Genomic DNA, 20,759 nt, shown 5'->3' with positions numbered 1-20,759 from the left:
TGTTATCGGATACATGGTTGAACAATAGCTTTAAGAGATTTTGAGCTATGACGACAATGGATCACATTTCCCAGCTTTAACAGTTAAATATTATTTGGTCCTGAGCTTTCACTACAATTTTCATAACACAGTCAGCCACAACCCAGTGAATATAAATTGGTTTGCAGTCAACCGTAATAATAAATAAAGCAACAAAGAAATCTGTATATAAAAGTTGTTGTGCTGTCCATGGCATACAAACACACAAACAAAGATTTATTTTAATTAGGTTAAAAAAAAAAAAATCACTTCAGGACAGGAAGCACAGGTCATCCTGGGCCACTGCTCCTCTCCGGAGGAGCTGAAGAAGTACACTTTGCCATGTTCAACACATTCCTGAGTCATCCTTAGCCTCTCCATAGGATTAAAATTGGCTTTACCGAGAATGACACTGGTGACTTAAAATCATATTCTTTTTAATGCCATCTTGTGTGGAATGGATCAGATATATAAATGTATTATGGTGTTTAAAGGATGAGTTTGTCCAAAAATTGTTTCACCATCTACTCACCCCTGTGAAAAGTTGGGTGAAGTTTCAAAACGTTTCTGGAGCAAAACAGGTTGTAGGTTTCAGCATTCTTTTAAACAAATGAAGTAGCTTGGGACTTATTTGTAAATGTAAGAAAAATACTGAAAATTGTAGAAAAAGGCTTTAGCTTGAAAATACATTATCTACATGTTTTTTTAATCTAATATATTCTATATTGTAGCTGTTAAAATATAAGAGTTAAAAGATGCACATGTCTGAGGTGCGTGCATGAACTCATCAGAGGGAGTAAATAAGGTTCTTTCAAAATCAATTTGGGATTTCAGGGCCTCTTTTTTTCGGGTTGTCCCCTCAGTTGTTTAGGGTAATGCTGCGATGCTGTTTTGCTTCAAAACTTCACTTGACTTTTCACTGGCATGGGGTGAGTAGATAATGACTGGATTTTCATTTTTGGGTGGATTCTTTAAGTAGTAGTGTAAATCACGTCTTAATATGTTTTGTGCGTGTGCGTTTTAAGCTGAGAGTTGGGACTTTGCCTGTCAGGCTTTGTTCTTGGCGGTAACCAAAAAAAGAAAAAGAAGCAGAGGCTAGACAGTCAAGAAGGAGGGGGCTAGGAACTGCTGGGGTGAGGTGTCACTAAGTGGTACCAGTCTAGGGTCAAAGATCATGTCAAGCAGCATTCTGGTACCTTCATCTCACCCACTAATTAAAACCTGGCTGAGCCCACATGATGGAGGTTTCACTAGTTATTACGTAAAAAAACACATGCTTCATGTAAGGGACGAAAGAAAGAATGGGAACCCTGTTTATACCAAGTCATGAGAAAATGGGCAAGAGAAAGAAAGGAGATTTTACTTACAGATGCCACTTAATGAAAAATAATCATATCTGAAGTCATAAAAAAGTGATTTCCAGATTAACTGCAAGAAACTCCATTGAAGAATTAAATGTGAAAGGGGTCATATTTAAAAATAAAGTATTACAACATATTAGGACACATTTCATCCGCTACTGTACTATATATGTTTAAGCAACAAACTGACTTTTTGACCCTCTTGAGTTAAATCTCAACACTCCCACTCTCCACTGTATGATTGAAGCCCTAGTGAATAGACCTCATTGTTAAGGCTTTGCAGACTGCACAGACAGTTATACTGATAACACATGGTGAACAGGTACCACCTCATCGTCTTGATCGAGGAATTCACAATTTACTTGAAAAGACATTGATGTGCAGTCAAGCTCGAGCTCCAAATTCACATCGAGAGTGTGCTCATAGTTTTAGCAGCTATGGTAGTAAAAGATTTGGTTTTACAAAAGGGTGTAAGTAACCTTTTAGCAAATCAATTTAGGATTCCAGGGCTTCTGAAGACCTTGATTAAGCTGTTTTGGTTTTTGGTTGATTAAGCTTTAATGTCCCTATCTACTTAAGTTGTGCAGCATCAGCTTGGGGGTCAGTAGATAATGACTGCATTTTAATTTTTGGGTGAACTTGTTCTTTAGGTAGCTATGTTCAGTCAAGTGTGTCTGTTGTTGCTTTGTTAACCTGTTGTTACCTGTATGAGCATCCAAAAGAACTGGCTGAGGTGGAAATAGTGAGAGAAGAGCGCCAGAGCAGCACAGCTGTCCTCTGAAAACATTCGACCACGGAATGCTGACACCAGGAAACAGATCTGCAGAGAAACAGAGATAAAAGACACATTAAAAATCAGTTACAATTGTGTGTAAATAAGAAGCACATTGTTATGGGAATGACCGTACGTGCACGTACACATATTTTTAAGGAACATGATGACATTCTGTATGACTACCTGGCATACCACTACACACACACAGGTGCAGTTGTACTTGCAGTGTCAGCGGGTCATATTGCGCATGAGGCCTGTTTTAAAGCCTATACATTTTTAAAGGAGACAGCAGGACTCAGATAGCCCCCCTCCCACGGAGACATCCTATCCTGCAGACCTGTTACATCACCATGCAGCAAGCTATGCAGGCGTGAGCAAAAATAAAAACAACAACAGAAAACAACACTGACAAATATGTTCCTTTCGCATCGTCCCACACGCACAAAGACTTGTACAAACCTGTGGGTGCAACACTTGTCCGGATAACAGAATAAAGGGCATTGCAGAATCACTGCAGAAAACAGCTTGCGGTGTGTGTGTGTGTGTGTGTGTGTGTGTGTGTGCGTGTGTGTGTGTGTGAGTGTGTGAGAGAGCAAAAGAGAGAGATAGCAGGAGGGAAAGGGAGAGAGAGTTTAGTAGGCGGGAACGCATCTGGGCCAAAATTCAATTTGTAACATTGCAGGACTGTGTGGAAAACCCATGAGGGCAGCAGAAAATACTGCCGCTCTGCCGTCCATCAGAGAGCTTCATTAACCTCTGGCACTGACAGACTGTGGTGCCCGTGCAGCCGGACGATTGTTACATAACCTGCTGCCTGTCGGCCCGCTGCCAGTTCCACAGACCAGAAAGAAGGTGAATGAAAGCGAGAAGGAGCCGAGGGATGTGGTGCAAAGGATAACTTGGTGTCAAATGTTACTTACATTATATACATTACACTCATTTGTCATACAGAAGCAGACAAAGCTTTGGGTTAAAGGGAAGGTTTCTGCTTAACTCTGACTATATTTTGTTGTGATTCTAACACAAAAAGAGGCGCTTTACCCTACACATACAGTAATTATCTCTGTTACCTCAACAGTTGTTTGATTTGACTCAACGAAGCCAAACAAATTATTCTGAAGACAGACCAGCTGAGCTCTTTATATCTCCAAAACAAGCTAACATATACTCTCAGTGCCACCAGATGGTTTCAGCTAATTTGCTTAGCAAGACAGTCTCTATAGCAACCAGGTAAATAGCCATGGTGAGCTGTGAGATGACCTGCTCTTCACATGTACTCTTCGCTTGTATTGGTTGGCCTTGTTTTGTGTTGAGGTTACTCCTGATAAAGAATGATATTAAGTGACATGCTGTTCAGATGACACCAGTAATCTGTCCTGTTTGAGTGGAGTGATGTCAACTTTGTCACTCCTCACTTTTCTCTTCTCCACAGGCTTTCTTGTGTATTTCAGTCTTTTTCTCTCCCTCTTTGTAGGGTTTTTTCCCCTGCCTTATTTGCTTGCATTCTGAAAACCCACCTGGAAAACCCTAAATAAGCATTCCTGGTTTTTCCAACTCTTACTAACCCTGTCTGCGTCCTCCTGTTGACTAAGGGGAAAAGCCAGGGCCTTTCTAAAAAAACAAGAATCATGAGTCACTTTCCCATCCAAGCCCTGCAGGGTGTGTGGGGGAGGGATGGCACAGGAAGGAAACTCGTGCCCGGACTGCCTGGATATGTGCCTGAGTGAAGCAGCTGTTCAGGTACCTTATGGGAACAAAGATTATGCGGTGCGGTTGTGTGTTTTTGGCAGTGAGTTACCGCCATTTGGCCATAGGCGCAGCATGACAGACATCCATCCTCTCATAACAATGGGGAAACTACCAAGTGAGAAGTGCTAAATCAAGTGCAGGATGCTAGACACAGAATCAAAAGCAAACATGCAGTACACACACTCATGTTTGTTTTACATCAAAGGCTCTAATTTTGGGAAATCAAAGGTAACGTTCAAGTGTTGCATGCAAGGGAGTGATAGCCTACTTTAGGTATTTTGTGGCTGTGTGCACCAAGGGCACATGGCATTTGGGTAGGATAAACTTTAAGTGCGTTTGTTTGGGGCTTTAAAATCTGGATGTATCTACAGCAGTCAACCACACCGATTTACTTTAGCCTTTCGTGACAAACTCTAATAGCCTCAGGGATAGCTATTGAACCACTGAAACCACTGACCTGTGCTGAAATGATGACATAACAGGTATAGAGAGAAATGCCCCTAAATGGAAAGGAGAGCAAAGGGCTTAGAAGTAAGTCAGTGTGTTTTTCGGCAGTGGTGTGAATGGACTCTCTAACAGGTGGATACCCCACATGTGTGCATATGTCTGTGTGTTTAAGACCCCTATGGAGCTGGGCTAAGAACTATCTGACTCACGTCAAAGATAGAAACCAGGTGTACAAGTCTGGATGTATCAACAGGTGATAAAGTTACATAATGATTGTATTTATCAGAGCTTGTCTGACTGCCATCTGCCTTTTCAACAGGCCCTGAAATACAAACAGACAGATACACACACAAACAATCACACTCTGACAGGACTTTTTATTACTTTTGTGCCTATTACATAATACTCTATTGTCACTTCTGGCAAGGTCTGGCAAATGTATCACACCTTATGACATTTGGTTAAAAAGGCAGGGCAGGGCATGAAACTCCATTTAAAAAGGTCAGAATTTCTATATGGGATACAGAAACTGTTTTTCCTCTGGAGTGTTTATTATTTTGATTATTTACTTTTACTGTCACTTTAACGTTCATAATAAGTTGTTCTAGGCTATGAGGCTAAAAAGCTCTGCGATCATCATCTAACATTGCAGCTGAAGCAGGGTGACCTTTACTTATGAGAAATTAACAACAGTACCAAATAAGGGCCTTAACCAATAATCCCAAATTTCTTGTAATCTTAGCCTGGCATGAACCCATTCACCACACCACTGAAGACAACCTATGTCCTATAACTAGTCTGAGAAATAGGGTGTAACTGAGATAAGGGAGTTCTTTTCCCTCCCTAGAGGTAATTACACTCAGGACAAACAAACTGCTAAGTGTCACGAAGCACAAAGCACTAACCTTAGAGTCAAACAAAAGAGGGGAGGTTTGATATGGGTAAATTGGCGTCAATCGGGTTTCATGACAGACCAGACTGATCTTCCAGTCAACACATATTAACACTGACAAACACTAACTGCATTCACTAATTAACTGTGACAGAACTTCAAGGTAACAGCCTTTGACTATAGAGTCCCCTGTGAGGATAGTTTGAATTTGGACAAATCAAACTATATCCATTGGTTCTTTGATGGTGAAGCTCCGACACCTTGACAACCGAGTATAGCGACTCAGCAAGTCAGCAGCAAACTGTCACAGGGCTGGCTTTGATTTAGATATGGCCTTTGTGGAGGATTATTAGCTGAGATTAGCTGAATGGGTATGGAGGCCACAGATACAACTATGGCTATTGTTCAGTCCATTGTGAAAATAAGACAGGCATGTGTCAGTGCTGTCAGGAATGGGCTAGCAGGGTGGGGAGGTGACAGGTGCAGATGTGGCGTTGATCAAATCCCCACCTATCTACTGCTCTGTCCTTTGTCCCCGAGCCTTCTTCTCTCTTTTTGCAAAACACGAGGAGTCGACCTGTCCCAACCCTCGGGCTACTGACAAACAGAGACTGGGAGGTGCCGCAGGACTCTAAATACAAGTCATGTCAGTGTAGCATGTGTTCTGTGCACACTTGTGTCTGTTAAAACAGGAACCACCAAAGCTCTCACGCATAATGCCTGAATGCTTCTAATTTATTACCCCATTGTACAAAGATTACAAGTCAAGATTCTGTCTCCAGCACATGTGATTTAGACCACAACAACCAGTTTATTGTCAGAGAGCAAACAGAGTTAGATATACGCACATAGATACGGGAGGGGAATACATATAAAAGTTGAAATCAAAGCAGCTATGCTTCTACTGAATTTTTGTTCTTAAGCCAGAACTATTGGTCCATCTCTGGGCTAAATGGCCAACCAGTGAGCATGCTTTTGTTTCGTGGCCTTGAAGCACCCCAGAGATTGTCAGTTCATTGTTATTGTTTTTGTTCCAGATCTACTGCTGCCTTGGGAATGATTCTACTTATCTTTACCTCAGATTTAGCCTCACGTTGATATGTTAAGCAGGTCTGAAAGAAGAAAAAAATGCTTGTTTTTCAACCTTTTGCCTGCAGTAGTAAACGATAGAGAAGATGACTGGACAAATGCCAAAGGGCTTAATCAAGAGGGCTGACACAAATAAAAAGCATTAGCATAAACTTAACCACAACACCATACAGTACAAAACAGTTTAAAGCTGGATCACTTTTGATTTATAAGGGCTTACAAACGAGATCAGAAAAATGCTGCAAAAACAAACTGCTCTCAGGAAATGTAATATTCTGGTGTAGCCACTTTGTGCTGCTGCTGCTGCTGGCTGTAGCTCTCATCCTCCCAATGAGTTCTGCAGCTGATCGATAGCCCCTGCGTGCTGACGCTAACGTGGCTAGGAGTACCAGTGTAGCTAAAAATAGCATCTGCCTGATGCATTACATCACAGAGGGAATGGGGCCTTAGCTGTCTGCCTGCCAGACTATCCATCTACACTCATGTCCAAAACGCTTAACCTCCACCTCTCCCTTCCTGCAGCCTCCTATCTCCCATCCTTCTCTATACTCGCAAGTCCCTCTCCACCCTCTGCTCCACTTCATCTCACCCCACCCCCCCTTCTCCTTCACCTCCCCCTTCTCTCTAACAGCTACCGGTCTGATCTAGCTGGTTCCAGCCTCAGCCTGCACCCTGGGTGTTTCCTCTTATGCCTTTGTTCAGAAAGAGATAAAGCAAAATGAAAAGGAGAAAGAGAAATATGAGATTCCACCCTTACTCTTTTCATAATTTTCTCACTAAAGCAATCCCTTCCCATCAAGCAACTTCAGTCCTCATCACTATCAATCCCTCCGCAGCTTCTCATTCACAGCTGACCAATTCGCACAATTCTAGCAACATCAGCAAGGGCAGTGTAAATATTTCAAAGTACACATTCATCTATAAAAGTATACCTGCTTTAATTTGAGTAAGGTGTCTAGAAATTGTATTTATTTCAGGTCCATTCTATGCCAAATTTTACATTGTCACTCTCCTCACGTGCCGCAGCCTCTCTGATTATTCGTGTTTGTGTGCTGAAGCGCACGCGACAGCCAGTTGCAAGAAGCAGGTCACATGGCGATGGCTGGTAGCTGGGTTAGTAGGCCACTGTGCGTGGAGAAGGAGGAGAGATTTAACATTTGCTGACAGGACATGTGAGGTTGTTAAAACAAAAATAAGTAGGAACAAAAAGAGAAGAGCCCTGTGTGAACTTTTGAGTCACAGCTGCGATGGAAAATGATTACATCCAACTGGTGTTAACAGAGCTACTGTTAAAATTAAATCTTCACCATTGTGAGCCTCACTGGACACTTTCCCAGCATACTGGGCAGGTGTATTAATGAGTAGCTATCTCAAATGTTTCACAAATAGCATGCCCAGTTGTTTAAGGTCAGGGTGGAGAAGTAAAGTTCATGGGTGTTTTGGGTTGAACCTCAGGCTGAGACTTACTTGCTGAGCCAGCTGTTGGCAAATAAACACCCACTCCCCTTTTGTCTGTTTCACATTCAAACAACCACAACACTGCATCAACATCTGATTACGTGAGCAGCCACAGTGATACAGCAATAGACTGTCCATGTGTTCCTGTGAAGCAGAGAAGAATGATATCAAGAGCGTTTACTAGGTATTTTGGGAATGACTCATATATTCCCAGAATAAATGTTGAGTTGAGAGCCTGCAGGTTTCTGAGTTTCGCTGTGATCCGCTGTGACGCAGCACTGGGGGACTGTCAGCACTTTGAAGAGTATGAGCAGTTAAAGCAAGCTCAAATGTTGTCAACAAATTTACAGTGCAATAAGTGTTACTGTTTAAAGATGAGGGAATGCTGAAACCAAGGAAACATCTTAGATTTGTTTGGTGTATAAAGCTTTGAATAAAAGCGATAAAGTGATAAAATACCTTTTACAACACCAGTTGCTAAGCACTATTTATTGTATTCCAAATTAGAAGCCAAATTAGAGAACATTGTATGCAACTGAGATTTTGATAAGTAGTAATTTCTCAAATAACAAGATGATATTTCTGTGTGGTAAATCTTCAGGTGATATAGTGAGAGCACATGTAGATAAAAAGTACTCCCAATGACATGTTTGCTGTTCCTGCATCTCCCACTAATGTTCATGCTAACTCCCCCATACACAAGATCTCAGCAGTGCCACCCACATGAAGCACATTTAGCTGCATTCCAGCAGGCCTCCTCTCTTTTCTGCCATTCACACTTCAGTCAAAGAGCGTCTACTGCTGCAGACCTGCAGCTGCTTTCTATCACGACAGGGCCACTTTCAAGAAGCCTCTTGAATTTCCTTCCTCAACATCTGGTGTGAACTAGTCTGAGGAGCAGACAGAGAACTCTTTGGGCTGCGAGGGACGAGACGCATGCACATGAATTCATGTGCATACACACACCTATAAAAACACAGCTGCTCAAGGTCAGCTCCCTAAACACACACACTCAATGGGTCTACTTTGCTCTACCACAAAACTCTCTGTGTGTGTATGTGCTTTGGTGCATACATAAAATGGGTGTGCACCAATTCCAAAGTAGTCTTCTACGATCTACTGCCATGGTTTGACCATTGAGGTTAGTTGCTTTATGCTATTTTGGAAGAGATAAAAAGCCACACAGCAAAACATGATTAAAAAATCATGAAAACATGACCACAATGTGCTGTGAAAGGAGTTTATTTGTTTTGTATAGGTCTTTCAGTCTCAATGAGATACACAAAACTTAGTGTTACTCCACCATTTTCACACATTAAAGTGCTTTGCAGGTCTTGGGGAGTACTACTACAGAGATATGACCGTTTTGATCACCTTTTCAAAATCTGATGCCTACATTACCCATTATACTGAGCAACTGAGTGACATCCCTGCAGGCAATTTATCAGGTTACATGCAGCTTCCTCTGGAGCAACAAAAGGCTTTATATACTACAGGGCCACAAGGATCCTTCAGAGGGCTCAAAAACAGCTACTCAGTGAAAGAGTGCGACAGATTAATTTCACCATCGACGCACTCACCAGACATTCTGAGGAACTAACATCACTGCTACCAAGCAATGTCATGGAAAAAGTATATCAAGTTTGTTGAGAAGGCACAAGCATCGCAACACAATAAACATAAGGAATGGCATATATGACAATTCCAAACATTACAGGTACGTCAAGGCAACTCGCAAAGATCAAAAGTTCTCACCTAGAGGAATAAGGACATCGACAACACAGCAAACGTGACATACAAGAGAAGTGGGTTAAAAATAGACAGCTCACCCAACCAGAGAAGGCTGTCCTTGCCAAAGGACGGAACTTTGCTCCAGAACAGGTACTGGTAGAAGATCTCATCACAGCAAAATAGTCAGCCATCAGAAACGACAAGTTGGCAGACATAGAGGGAGAACAACTATGGTAGAAGGTATCCGCTGCCTTTGCTAATGCAAAAACAGCCCCCTTCAACCTCACTACTGAGGAAAGTAAGGCCCTGGCATCACCAAAAAAGACTGGAACATCACCATTTTGCCGGCAGACAAAGGGAGAAGCACTGTAGTGCTAAACACAGTGGACTACAACATCACTGACCAGTCACTGATCTGCTTAGTGATACTAACACCTATGAAACACTGAGACGAGAATCCTGCCAGTAGCTACAAAAAGAAAGTTACAGAATATCTGAAAAAACTGGAAAAGGACAAAGCTAAGACAGACCATTACATTGCAAAGATGTCAGAGGAGACAGAATGCCTCTCTTGGACTGTGCAGTACACATTGAAGAAGACAGAGGCCTTAACATTGAGATGTACAGTACTTGTGTGTGTATCTGTGTATAACACAGATGTGTGTAACCCAGCTAAGTACTTTCTGTTTGACACTCATCACCCAGTCGAGCACAAGCTGGGGGTCATTAGAACCCTAAACCATCGGGCTGAAAATCATGCCCACAAAGACAGAAGGCAAGGAGAAGGAACAGAAGCACATCAGGGGAGCACTTTAAAACTGTGGCTACCCAACCTGGACCTTTGTCAAAACCTCTAAAAGATCCAGAGCAGACAGAGAGGGCGAGATGGAAAAACTTAACAAAATGGTCATTCCTTACTTCACATGAATATCTAAGAAACTCAGGAGGATTCAATAAACTTGCAATAAACATCATTTCCTAGTTCACATTACCTACCAACACACTGACGCAGAAACTTGTCCATCCAATGAAAAAAACCCAGGTATAAGCAGAGTAATGTATTTTATGTTTTTTCAATGCAACCAGGACTGCACAGATTGGTACATTAGGGAAACTAAACCTCCTAAAGAATCCATTTATGTCAAACTGGAACGACCGTCTTTGAACAGAGGTGGCCTATGATATTACTTATCACCCACGCACAATGCAGTACTGAGACAGGTTCAAAACCATTCACACCTGGGCTCACCTAGCCCTAGCAACCCACATGAAGGATGTTAGGTCAACAGCTAACCCTAAGTAGCCCTAGCGACTCAGAAATTCAGAGCTCACGTGTCCTTAATGACTCTGTAAGGACACTCCCACACACAGTTAAAAAGCCTGCAACTCCACTCCAGTTTAGAACTGAAGAAGCCTCTTGGATGAGAGGTGAAACGTCTTCAAGAAACTGAAACAAGGTCAGTTGCCTATGATACAGCACTTAGAATAACCAAGACCTGGATGGCTGAGCACCTTCCTCAACATCTTTATATCATATTTTTTCACATATTCTGTAGTACTCCCCAAGAAAGGTAAACACATTTTAAAGGGGTTCTGTGGAACTTCTGTATTGTTCTGACATTTCTAAACTAACGTTAGCTAGGAGGGGAGAGAGGCATTGAGATGAGGCACTAAAGGATGTGAATATAGTTGCTTCCTTTGGACTTTCTGGCAAAATCTTAATACAAGTCCTTTGCAAAGAAATCCACAGTCCAACAGGTTTACACAAGTTAAACAAATCGTCCACACTGTTGTAAAGGCAACCAGGAGTTACAGGGAAGGTCTAATTTTTCACGTCATGTTACAATATGCTCACATATGGCCAATGAAAAAGTGATCAATAGATGCAAGTTGCTACAAATTGTTAAATACAGCCCATTTAATGTTGAAATTGGTGGAAGAACCCTTGATTGATTTTTCAACCCTTTAATTGATTTTAGTCAATAGCACACTCTGTCCACTTTCATGTGACACTGATTTAGATTAAGATTCAGAGTCAGAGAGAGAAATGGAGGTCTGGTCTAAATGATATGTAACATGTCTTTTCAACATGCTGATATGATTATGAGAGGGCCATGTGAGTTACATCACAGGTAAGACTTAAGCCACTCATGCTTGAAAGAAAGCACACAGAGATCTTGCAATGGTGACCTCTTGCATCACTACCATATCGGTAGTACTTTCATGCTTCAGCCATTTATCTGCAGAATGAGAGCAAGTCTAATCATACTGAACAGAAAGCCTACAGAAACCTAAACAGACCCAGTAAAGCAGCCTCGTCCACTGCAAACCAACAGGCCATCGACCGAGGAGAGATCCTTTCCGCGTAAGCTGGCTCATCTGCAGCAGCTCTGTGTCAGTCAATGGGTGACTGTGACTATAAGGCCAATCATCAATTTGTCAAGAGCCTGATGAAGTTAAAGACTGTATGCTCGATTTGTCTGCCTCTACACTGTGCTGTGGTACCTCAGTGTGTAATTTAGACTTAATCAGAGCCACAGCTGTACTATCATGCACTATATAATGTCTCAGTTGGCCTCCTCTTTATGGCTTAAACATCTTTACAATTAAATGTATTCAAGTTATGAAAGATGAATATTTCACTCAAACCGTCTTCGTCTGGATTTCAGTGCAGCGATGTCTTAGCGTGTTCCAAAAAATGTCTAGTCATAAAAATAAGAGCTCAGGGAAGTCATTGGTCAGACACTTCATTCATAGCTGCTGTTGAACTTGGCTTTAGCTGTGGAGCTACAGTGACCCCTGCAGGTCAAAGTGACCAAGAGCTGAAGGCATAGGTTGTGCCTGTGATGCTACACTGTGTATCCTCTCTCTCTGTATGTGTGTATAGGGTGGAGTGGATTGAATGAGTGGGTACATGCACATACAGCCATCTGTGATTGTTTATCTGTTTGTGCATCATTAATGCAGGCATATGCATGCGTTTTCTAATTATGCGGGATCGCGGAGCTGGTCCGTGAACAGCATTTGTGTTTTTATATATGTATTCGTATGTGGGAGCATGTTCAAATGGTGTGCGCAAATCTACATGTAAGTGTTGATCTGTGTATTTCTAAATTATTTTATAGCTAAGATATCTTGTGTTTGTGAGCTAATGTAGCACTTGAGATCTGCAGAGCACCTACTGTCGTAATTTTCTTCTACTCCTCCTGCTCCAAATTATTAAATTATACTGAGGATAAAAATGAGTTTCAAGATTCAAGCAAAGCTAAAAACAAACTGACAGACTACACTGATTACAATCTGCTAGACAACAGAGCTTATTATAGATACAGTTTAATTTGATTACCATTCGCAATTTCCTTCCTCCATTCAACATTTCCTGACTCTTTGAGGAAGTTAGGCGACTCTCATTCTGTTTCAGGCAATTAAGCTGGCATCACAGGGCTGACTCAATCTCTTCCTCTCTCCCTTGCTTTAATGTTGTAGCCAGGCATGAGAAAACCTCAAATGGCTTTTGAAAGAAACGTCACCAAAAATGACAATACAAAAATGGCTAAAATACTGTGCAACAGATGTAGAACCAGACAGCATTCATGTGAAACGGTCGTGTTGTATGTATGTTACAGCAATTGGGAAACATCCTGGTAAACCTAACCTAGAAACCCAGTGCAAACATCATGCTAGTATGGCAACACTACTGACCTCAATAGTTTCAAGGAACAGCACCTTTTCACTTCTCTAAACTGCCGCTCTACACACAAAAGCTCTGCCAAGATAGGCTGTCGAAATCCAAAAATAGAGCAGGATAGCGAGGACTTTGACAAATGTGGGCTTCCACTTTGTTTATCATTCAGTGTGTCAGCAGCCTGTTTGATAAAGCCCTTGATGACAAACTCAGTGACTCCACAAAATCAGGTAAAAGGTGCCTGCTGCTGCATTGAGGTTATGTAGTACAACACTAAGTAGATCAACACTGTTACATTTTTAAACTGATTTATTCATGCCAGTTCATTTACTTAACAATTGCCTTAAATTCTTAAATAATGAACCCATCATGATGAAACAAGTTAATCGGGTTGCCAGCAACTGATAAATTATAGAAGCCCTTGATCTGACTTGACTTGCCGCAAGTAATTTTGCACCCAGATATCGATCTGTTTATTGTCATTTATCTACTGAAGCAGGTAGTGAAGCAACGTCAATGTGTTACAGCCCGAAGAAAAGAAATATGTCATAACTATTGGATATAGATTTAGTAAATTCAGAGATTCTATAAGTGCACAGTGCAGAGTGAGTATTTGAAACATACATTTCATATAAAAAAGAAATGCACATATTCCAGCAGAATATCTATCCATATCTATTTTGGATGCTGTATTTATGGACTTAATACAGTGACTTGTTATTGAACTATAAAGCAGGACATTCTTAAGAACCATTCATCTGGTGTACTTCACACTTGTATGGTTTGTTGCTGATGAATACAGTGTAGAAATTGGTGCAATAAGGACACAATATCTGTATAATCTCATTATGTAGCCGGGGCATGGCTGTTTACCATTGCTTGACAGCGCCATCACCTGCTCCACAATGCCTCTCTCATTGGTTGTCGTGGTTAGGCTCAGAAAGTACCAATGTAATCATCCAGATTTTAAATTGTAAATTTCAAACGTGTTTGAAATTATCAGGGCGGACCTGATTAGTCTGTGAGCAGTTCAGGAGGTTTACAAGTGGATCTGTAAACCCCTCACATTACCAGATAACTGCACCAGTTTACTAAAAAAGTAAATGATTGCATTTTGCAGCATGCTTCTGTATAAATTATTCCTTTGGCACTGATAGCTTGTAAGATTCACTCATTGATGTGTGCTGTGAAGAACCCTATTGAAGGAGGATAGCTACTGTGGGCTCCTGTTTACTGTGTGTTATCTGGAAATAGGGGAAAGTTCGTGGAAGTTTTTCTGCAGTCACCAGTTGTTAGGGACAACACACTTTTGGCAAAAATGACAGTGTAACTTCCAGAGTCCAGAAAGGGCGGAGTCTGTCACTACACGATAAATTGTCTAAAAACCAACACATCTAATGCAACTTAACCATAACTGCTTGAAACCGCTGCAAAAGCACATTAACTGCACATTATAAATACTGCACAGGTAAATTATGTCCATATAATCAATTATAATATCAAGCAAAGTGAGTTAATGATTGCACATACAGTTATCAGTTTACCATCCTCTTGGTCAATAGTTTGCAAAGGAAACGTGTTCTGGACTGAAAAGGATGGCACAATTATAATATTGTGCATGTGTTTTTCTAATGCCCAACTCTGGATACAGTCCAGATATGACTAATGTCTGGCCACCCTGGTAGATGAACCACTAAAAAAACATGAACAATTGCTGCCTTTTAGGTATCTGTGCAACAACATGTGGGTGAGACAAGCATGTCTCATGTGTTAAGTTGTACGTGATAAAGAGAAGGTGAGCTGAGCCTTCATTTCCATGGTGCAGATTTTAGGGTTTGATACTGTGTAATCTTTTTGTGAAGTTGATAATAGATGATCAGACAGAAGGTTGTCTTCTACAGGCAGAAAAACAATTTATGTAGTTTGCTGACTATGTCTACTGATGATTTGTTGTCAAATCAGATGCCCTATTTAGTAAACGGTCTACAAACCAAACACTGCAAGTGTGACACTAATGTGTCATCTTTTACTTTCCACTTCCTGTCTTTTTTTCCACTTTTCCAACTTGTTTGATTGTCCTGCTAGTTTCACCTGTCTGTTAAGTCTGAGTCTTTCCCTCTCTCTGTCAGTTTGTGTCAGTTTTTTCCCTCACGTCAGTCTTGCATTTCTTGTCAGTTCCCTGGCCTTAGTTCATTCTTGTGTTTTTCCTGCGTTTACTGCCTGCGTCCTCATATTATCCTGGTTTGTTTTGTTTTTTGTGTCATTACAATCCTCTGTCCCATTGGGACACCTACCCCTAGGCATGATCGTGCAAAGCAGATGGGTAGGGCTAAGTGGGAGGGGCAAGGGTTGTATTGGGATTGGGCTACAATGTGCTCCTGTAAGAAAGAAGAAGACTCCACAGGGTATCTTTAAGGACTGGCATTGATTCAATTTTTGATGATGTTATTATACTTTGATAAAAGTGGTTCTGGCAGACATGGTGAGTATCAGAGAGCAAGTCAAGTGTCTGTAATCAGTTTACAGAAAAGCAACATGTGAAAATATCGTCATTGCTCAAACTGATGAGTCACACAGGATGTGACCAGCCACTTTCGCAATGATGGAGAGAGAAGGGGGGGTAGAGACAGACTGAAACAGTCTTTTTGCAGCTCGTAATGTCATGGCTTGTAGCTAGGCCTAGCAGCAGCCAGAATGATAAATGGGACAGAGAATAGAAGCATTGACATTACTCATCATTTACTGAAATAAAGGTTAGGAGAGAAGAGCAGAAAGAAGCCAAGACATATGAAAGTAAACAGGAAAATGAAGACATGAAAGACGATTTTCTCACAAAGAATGAGCTATTAGTTTGATGGTTTAATCTCATTTTACAGTATCAGGCAAAAGAGACAAGGTCAGAATGAACAGCGAGAAGACGGATGCTGCTGACTTGAACAGAGACAGATCAGATGAAGAGGAGAGGGGTCAGGGCAACACTAGGCACAATGCGTTGGACCGGCCAGTAGAGCGTAATGTGAGTCTCCCAAGAGGCCGTCTTCACCTCTCCACTGTCCTGTCTACACACACTCACACAGTTACACAGGCCCTGACTGCTGATACTTTATACTATTCCATCACTTGCCTGCCATTAGCTTGGGCGGATAGACAGTGAAGAGCTTAGAATTGTATTAAATCTTAAAAAGGGCAAGCTGTGTACTTTATCTTGCTGATTATTCAAGAATAATGAAAGAACTGTAAAAAAAGGTTGAAAATGGACGGAAGAAGGAATATGTAAACACAATATTTTTGTGTTCTCAATTTGTTCCCATACACTTGCAACAATGAGCACTGAATATGATAAGATGTAGGCCCTTTCTCTGATGTAAACCGGGGAAACTGACACACACGCACACAGAAACACAAAACCTCTCTCTGTTTATGAATTTAAGGATTGATTGGTTGTGATGGAAAGGATGAACATCCTTAGGAAAAGTGACTCACTTCATTTACAAAGACTTGTGCCGAGCTTACTGTCTACTGACAAGGACGCTTTGGATTACGCAATTCTTGGAGAGCTGAGAAACTGCATGCACACTCACCCAAATCATAAACCCCCCCCATCCCACGTCCACATGCACACTGACGACAAACAGGAACTTTAAGGGATCCCAACAGAAATCAGACTGCGTCTTTGTTCTGCTCAGAGACGGGACGTCAGGGGTTGTGTGGGTGGTGTATGGGAGGGACAGAAGTTAGTGTTTACACGTGTGTGTGTTTGTGGATTGGGGCGCAGACGTCTGAATGCTGGATCCTGTCCCAGAGCTAACAGGAAATCCTCTATAACCAGAACTAAGAATCACCTAAACACCTCCCAGATACTGGAAAAAAGCACTGGGACCACTGGGGTAAACACTTCACTGAGTGTGTGGGAAAGGCTGTCTGGGATGTGGAGGGCTGTTTAATTACAATGGATGAGAAATCAAATTGTGGTTTGTTTGCAATAGAGATGGAGACGATTTTCCTTTCCCACACCGACACCTGAATATGTGTGTTCAAGCACAAACACGTCTCCAAAACCCCAACTGTCTTTGAACAGGCTAAGCAGAGAGTTCTGTCAATCATGTTATTACTAAACAAGGACCTAAAAGTACTGGGCTTGGGAACATTTGAATATAAATGTTTAATGACTTTCAACAGATTCATAGGCTGTTGAAATGACAGGCCTACATTCACTTTAGTGTCTGTGATTTTACTAACTGTCAATTATGTACATTTTAGAGTTTGTAAAGTGACGCTTCAGTTATTGGCACACAGTGCTACAGCAGAACTAAAACTTCTCTAATGACTCTTCACCTTTCCCTGGAAAGACTGCCAGTTCGTTATTATATCATGTCCTGTCAGGAAATGTTACTTCATTCCATTTCGGGAATCACTTTGGCCATGGCTTAAGGCCGCTAATTTTTATATTATTTTGTGGGAAAGGTTGAATCCAAGTGGGATGATGAAGAGCCTGCGGGGCTGCAAAAGATGAGAAAAGGAACGAGAAGGGGTGTAAATAAAAAGAGAAATGAAACCATCATTGTGTATAGGAGGCCTATAACTAGAACATCCATCAAGACCCTGACCCTGCTGTCTCTTATTGTCATTGATTTATGTTTTAATAAAATGCAGACGTATGACGACAGTGATCTGTCCCCTGGAGACTGAAAAAAATTAATTGATAGTGAAGTGTGTTTTTTTTTTACAATTAGTACCACATACAACTATCAAAGTCAGAATGTCCGTATGTAGTTGTTCCATTTTATTTTGCAGAAAATCTGTGCAATGTATTTAATTTTGATGGACATATCATGTTCTGGAGAGACAGAGGTAAGAACTGTGCTGTTCTGGGACCAACACACTTAGTCAACAAATATCTTCTTAAGAAGATCATGCAATTCTCACTTCATAAAATAATTTCTTCAATGTTACAATGTTGACGACAGAAGGGGAGAACCCATCAAAACATCCATGCACATTTGCACATATACAGACTGCACTTGCATACTCACTAGACAAGCACAAAATCCCACACCAACATACACACACTTACGATCAGGTGAGGCTCACTTACATTGTACATATGCACTGGTAAATTTCCACTCAACACAGACAATCTTCAGTTGTCTTGCTGAGGGGAGGACAAACTGCTGCCTAGAGCCGGACCCTATCACCACACAAGCTCTGACACACACACACACACAGAAACACACACATAAAGCAGCAGTCGTTCCCAGTCAGAGGACTCTCCCTTGTGGTGGTGGAAGGGACAAATCATTATACCTCTCAGTAGGAGGTCTGACGTCTATATCGATGTCAGGGGGCGCTCTCTGTCGCCCTGTGGGTGTCTTGATGCTAAAACTAGATCAGGTTTATAAACGCTTCTGTATCTAAAATACCTATCTAAAGTTATCTCCAGAAACTTTAACCTTAATACAAAAAAGTTGGGATGCTGTATATGACATGCATAAAACAGAACATGATCATTCATCATATTTCATGTTTTACCTCAACTTTAGATTTTTGTGAAAACATGATTGTGTAAAGAATATCACTACATGGGCTTGGGAACATGAAGCTATTGACGGTTAACACAGTTTGTTTGCAAATAATTGCACTGTGTCACAACCACAACATCGAGTCACAACTTGACTGGAATCTGACCTGTATGGAGTTACAATTTTCATACATCCTTTCAATTAGGAATCTCAGAAGTTTAAGAAATGTACACCTTTGGATACATATTAGCTATGAGACACGCACATTATGCTGCACTAGCTATTTAAAACATTTGATGGACTGAGCTAAAAACTCATATAATGTTTACATCAAAAGTTAAGGAAACAGTTGTGATGGAACAAAAACGACTAACTTGTCATATGCTTTGTGGCCCTACCAAGTGATGTGAGAACATAACTCATTGTTTTTAATTTTTGATGATACTGCCACAGTTGCCAAGGAACATTGAAGATGAGACTAAACATGTCCCTCACACCTCTGTGACCTTCTATCAGTGGGTCCCTGACAATAGAGCTATTGTTAAGGTGGCTCTTTGTCTTGTAATTTATTTTTTGACAAGAGAAGCAAATCCCAGGATGTCAAATTATGTGATGCCTAGAAAAACAGGCAAGAGCAGAGCTTTGTAGAGAACAAGCAAAGCAACAGGCGGCTCACTCTCTTGCTTATATTCGTACTCTTGCTGCCTTCCTTTCTTTAAAAACTAAACATACAACCCTTGGTGTAACATTTTCCAACTCAAAACTACAAATGTCAAAAGAATGGCAGTCAAGATACTGAGACAGTAAAACAATTAAAAACTACATAAATTGAACCACAAGCCTCCGCTTTCTCCACCTGCTCTCAGCTCTCAGACTCTCACTGAGGGATGGGATTTAATCCAGTTCTCTCTAGCTGACTGTAGCTGTTGCAGAGAGAAATAAATCAACCCGCAGCTTTAATTTTCTCCCCACAGAGGGCAGCGTCAGTGACTAATCACAGCCCAGCCACCACAGATGGAGAGCCCTCTCTGTTAGAGGTGGTGGGAGCTGGACCTGACAGTTCAAATCAATGGTGAGGCACGAGCATGGCTGCGACCCACAAGTTCAGGAGACGTTTCTGTCTCGTCTGTCAAAGTAACAAGATCTTTGGCCTCCTTAATACAGAAATTTAACCCTGATGATTATGATTTAGGCATCTCAAAACATTTTCAATTCAATACAATGCATTTTACATTTACAGTATCGACAGTTTGTCAAATTAATCTCACAAGAACAGTACTCGCACAAACTATACTGTCCTGTGCTGAGATGTACTCTTTGTATTGTACAACACATGGAATGTTTTATTTCTTTTGTGTTTTTTCGTTTTTCGTTGCTGCTTTCAATTTTCAAAACTCAATTATCCATCAGTCAACATTCAGAGAGAGAACATTTACGTCTTACATGTCATCATTATTTGTTACACCACAACCCTGTACTTAATGCATCAAAACACATAAACATATACATTTATCTCAATAGTCTACCTATATGACATGATATTTTCCTGAAGAGACTCGATAGTTAATGTGTTTACTTATCCATAAACCATAGAATCCATTGGCTTAGCTGGGCTTCAATTCGATAGAATACAGATTGCCTCCAGCAAAGTAGTTTTGGTGTGACGATATGACTTAATTACATACGTTACTTAAATACTTGTACTTAACCACAAGGAACACAAAATAATAATAGAACCTGTCAGGAGCACTGCCAGGAACTGAACATTTGAACCACAACTTCTCGTTTCCTGAATGTTACTAGAGCCATTGTATGTTTTTTTTTAAATAAAATATATCTCCTCCCTGTTAAAACATCCGATATGGGATAAAAAGTTCCAGGTGCGAGGCGGGTGATTTTCTCTAGCATTGAAACACTGAATCTTAGGACAATTTATCATGTTTTCAAATTAAGTCCACTGCACACATCCCCTTATACATGCATGTTATAACAATGAAGGGCGAGCCAGTCAGGAAGGTACATGTAGTGTTCTTGA

The 20,759-nt window shown here is 41.0% G+C and overlaps 1 protein-coding gene across 3 annotated transcripts in view; it reads right to left on the bottom strand.

Moving 5' to 3' along the window:
- adgrv1 (adhesion G protein-coupled receptor V1) overlaps window positions 1-20,759 on the bottom strand; it is a 117,897-nt gene that overhangs the window by 30,611 nt on the left and 66,527 nt on the right. For all 3 annotated transcript variants that reach the window (XM_030417523.1, XM_030417524.1, XM_030417525.1), the window contains one exon: window positions 2,083-2,199. In XM_030417523.1, coding sequence (XP_030273383.1) covers window positions 2,083-2,199 — 117 coding nt within the window. The remainder of the gene's footprint in view (window positions 1-2,082; window positions 2,200-20,759) is intronic.

This window comes from Sparus aurata, chromosome 5 (genome assembly GCF_900880675.1).
Source record: "Sparus aurata chromosome 5, fSpaAur1.1, whole genome shotgun sequence".
NCBI lineage: Eukaryota > Metazoa > Chordata > Actinopteri > Spariformes > Sparidae > Sparus > Sparus aurata.
Note: the sequence above shows the minus strand (reverse complement) of the source record. Positions and strands in the feature narration are given on the sequence as shown.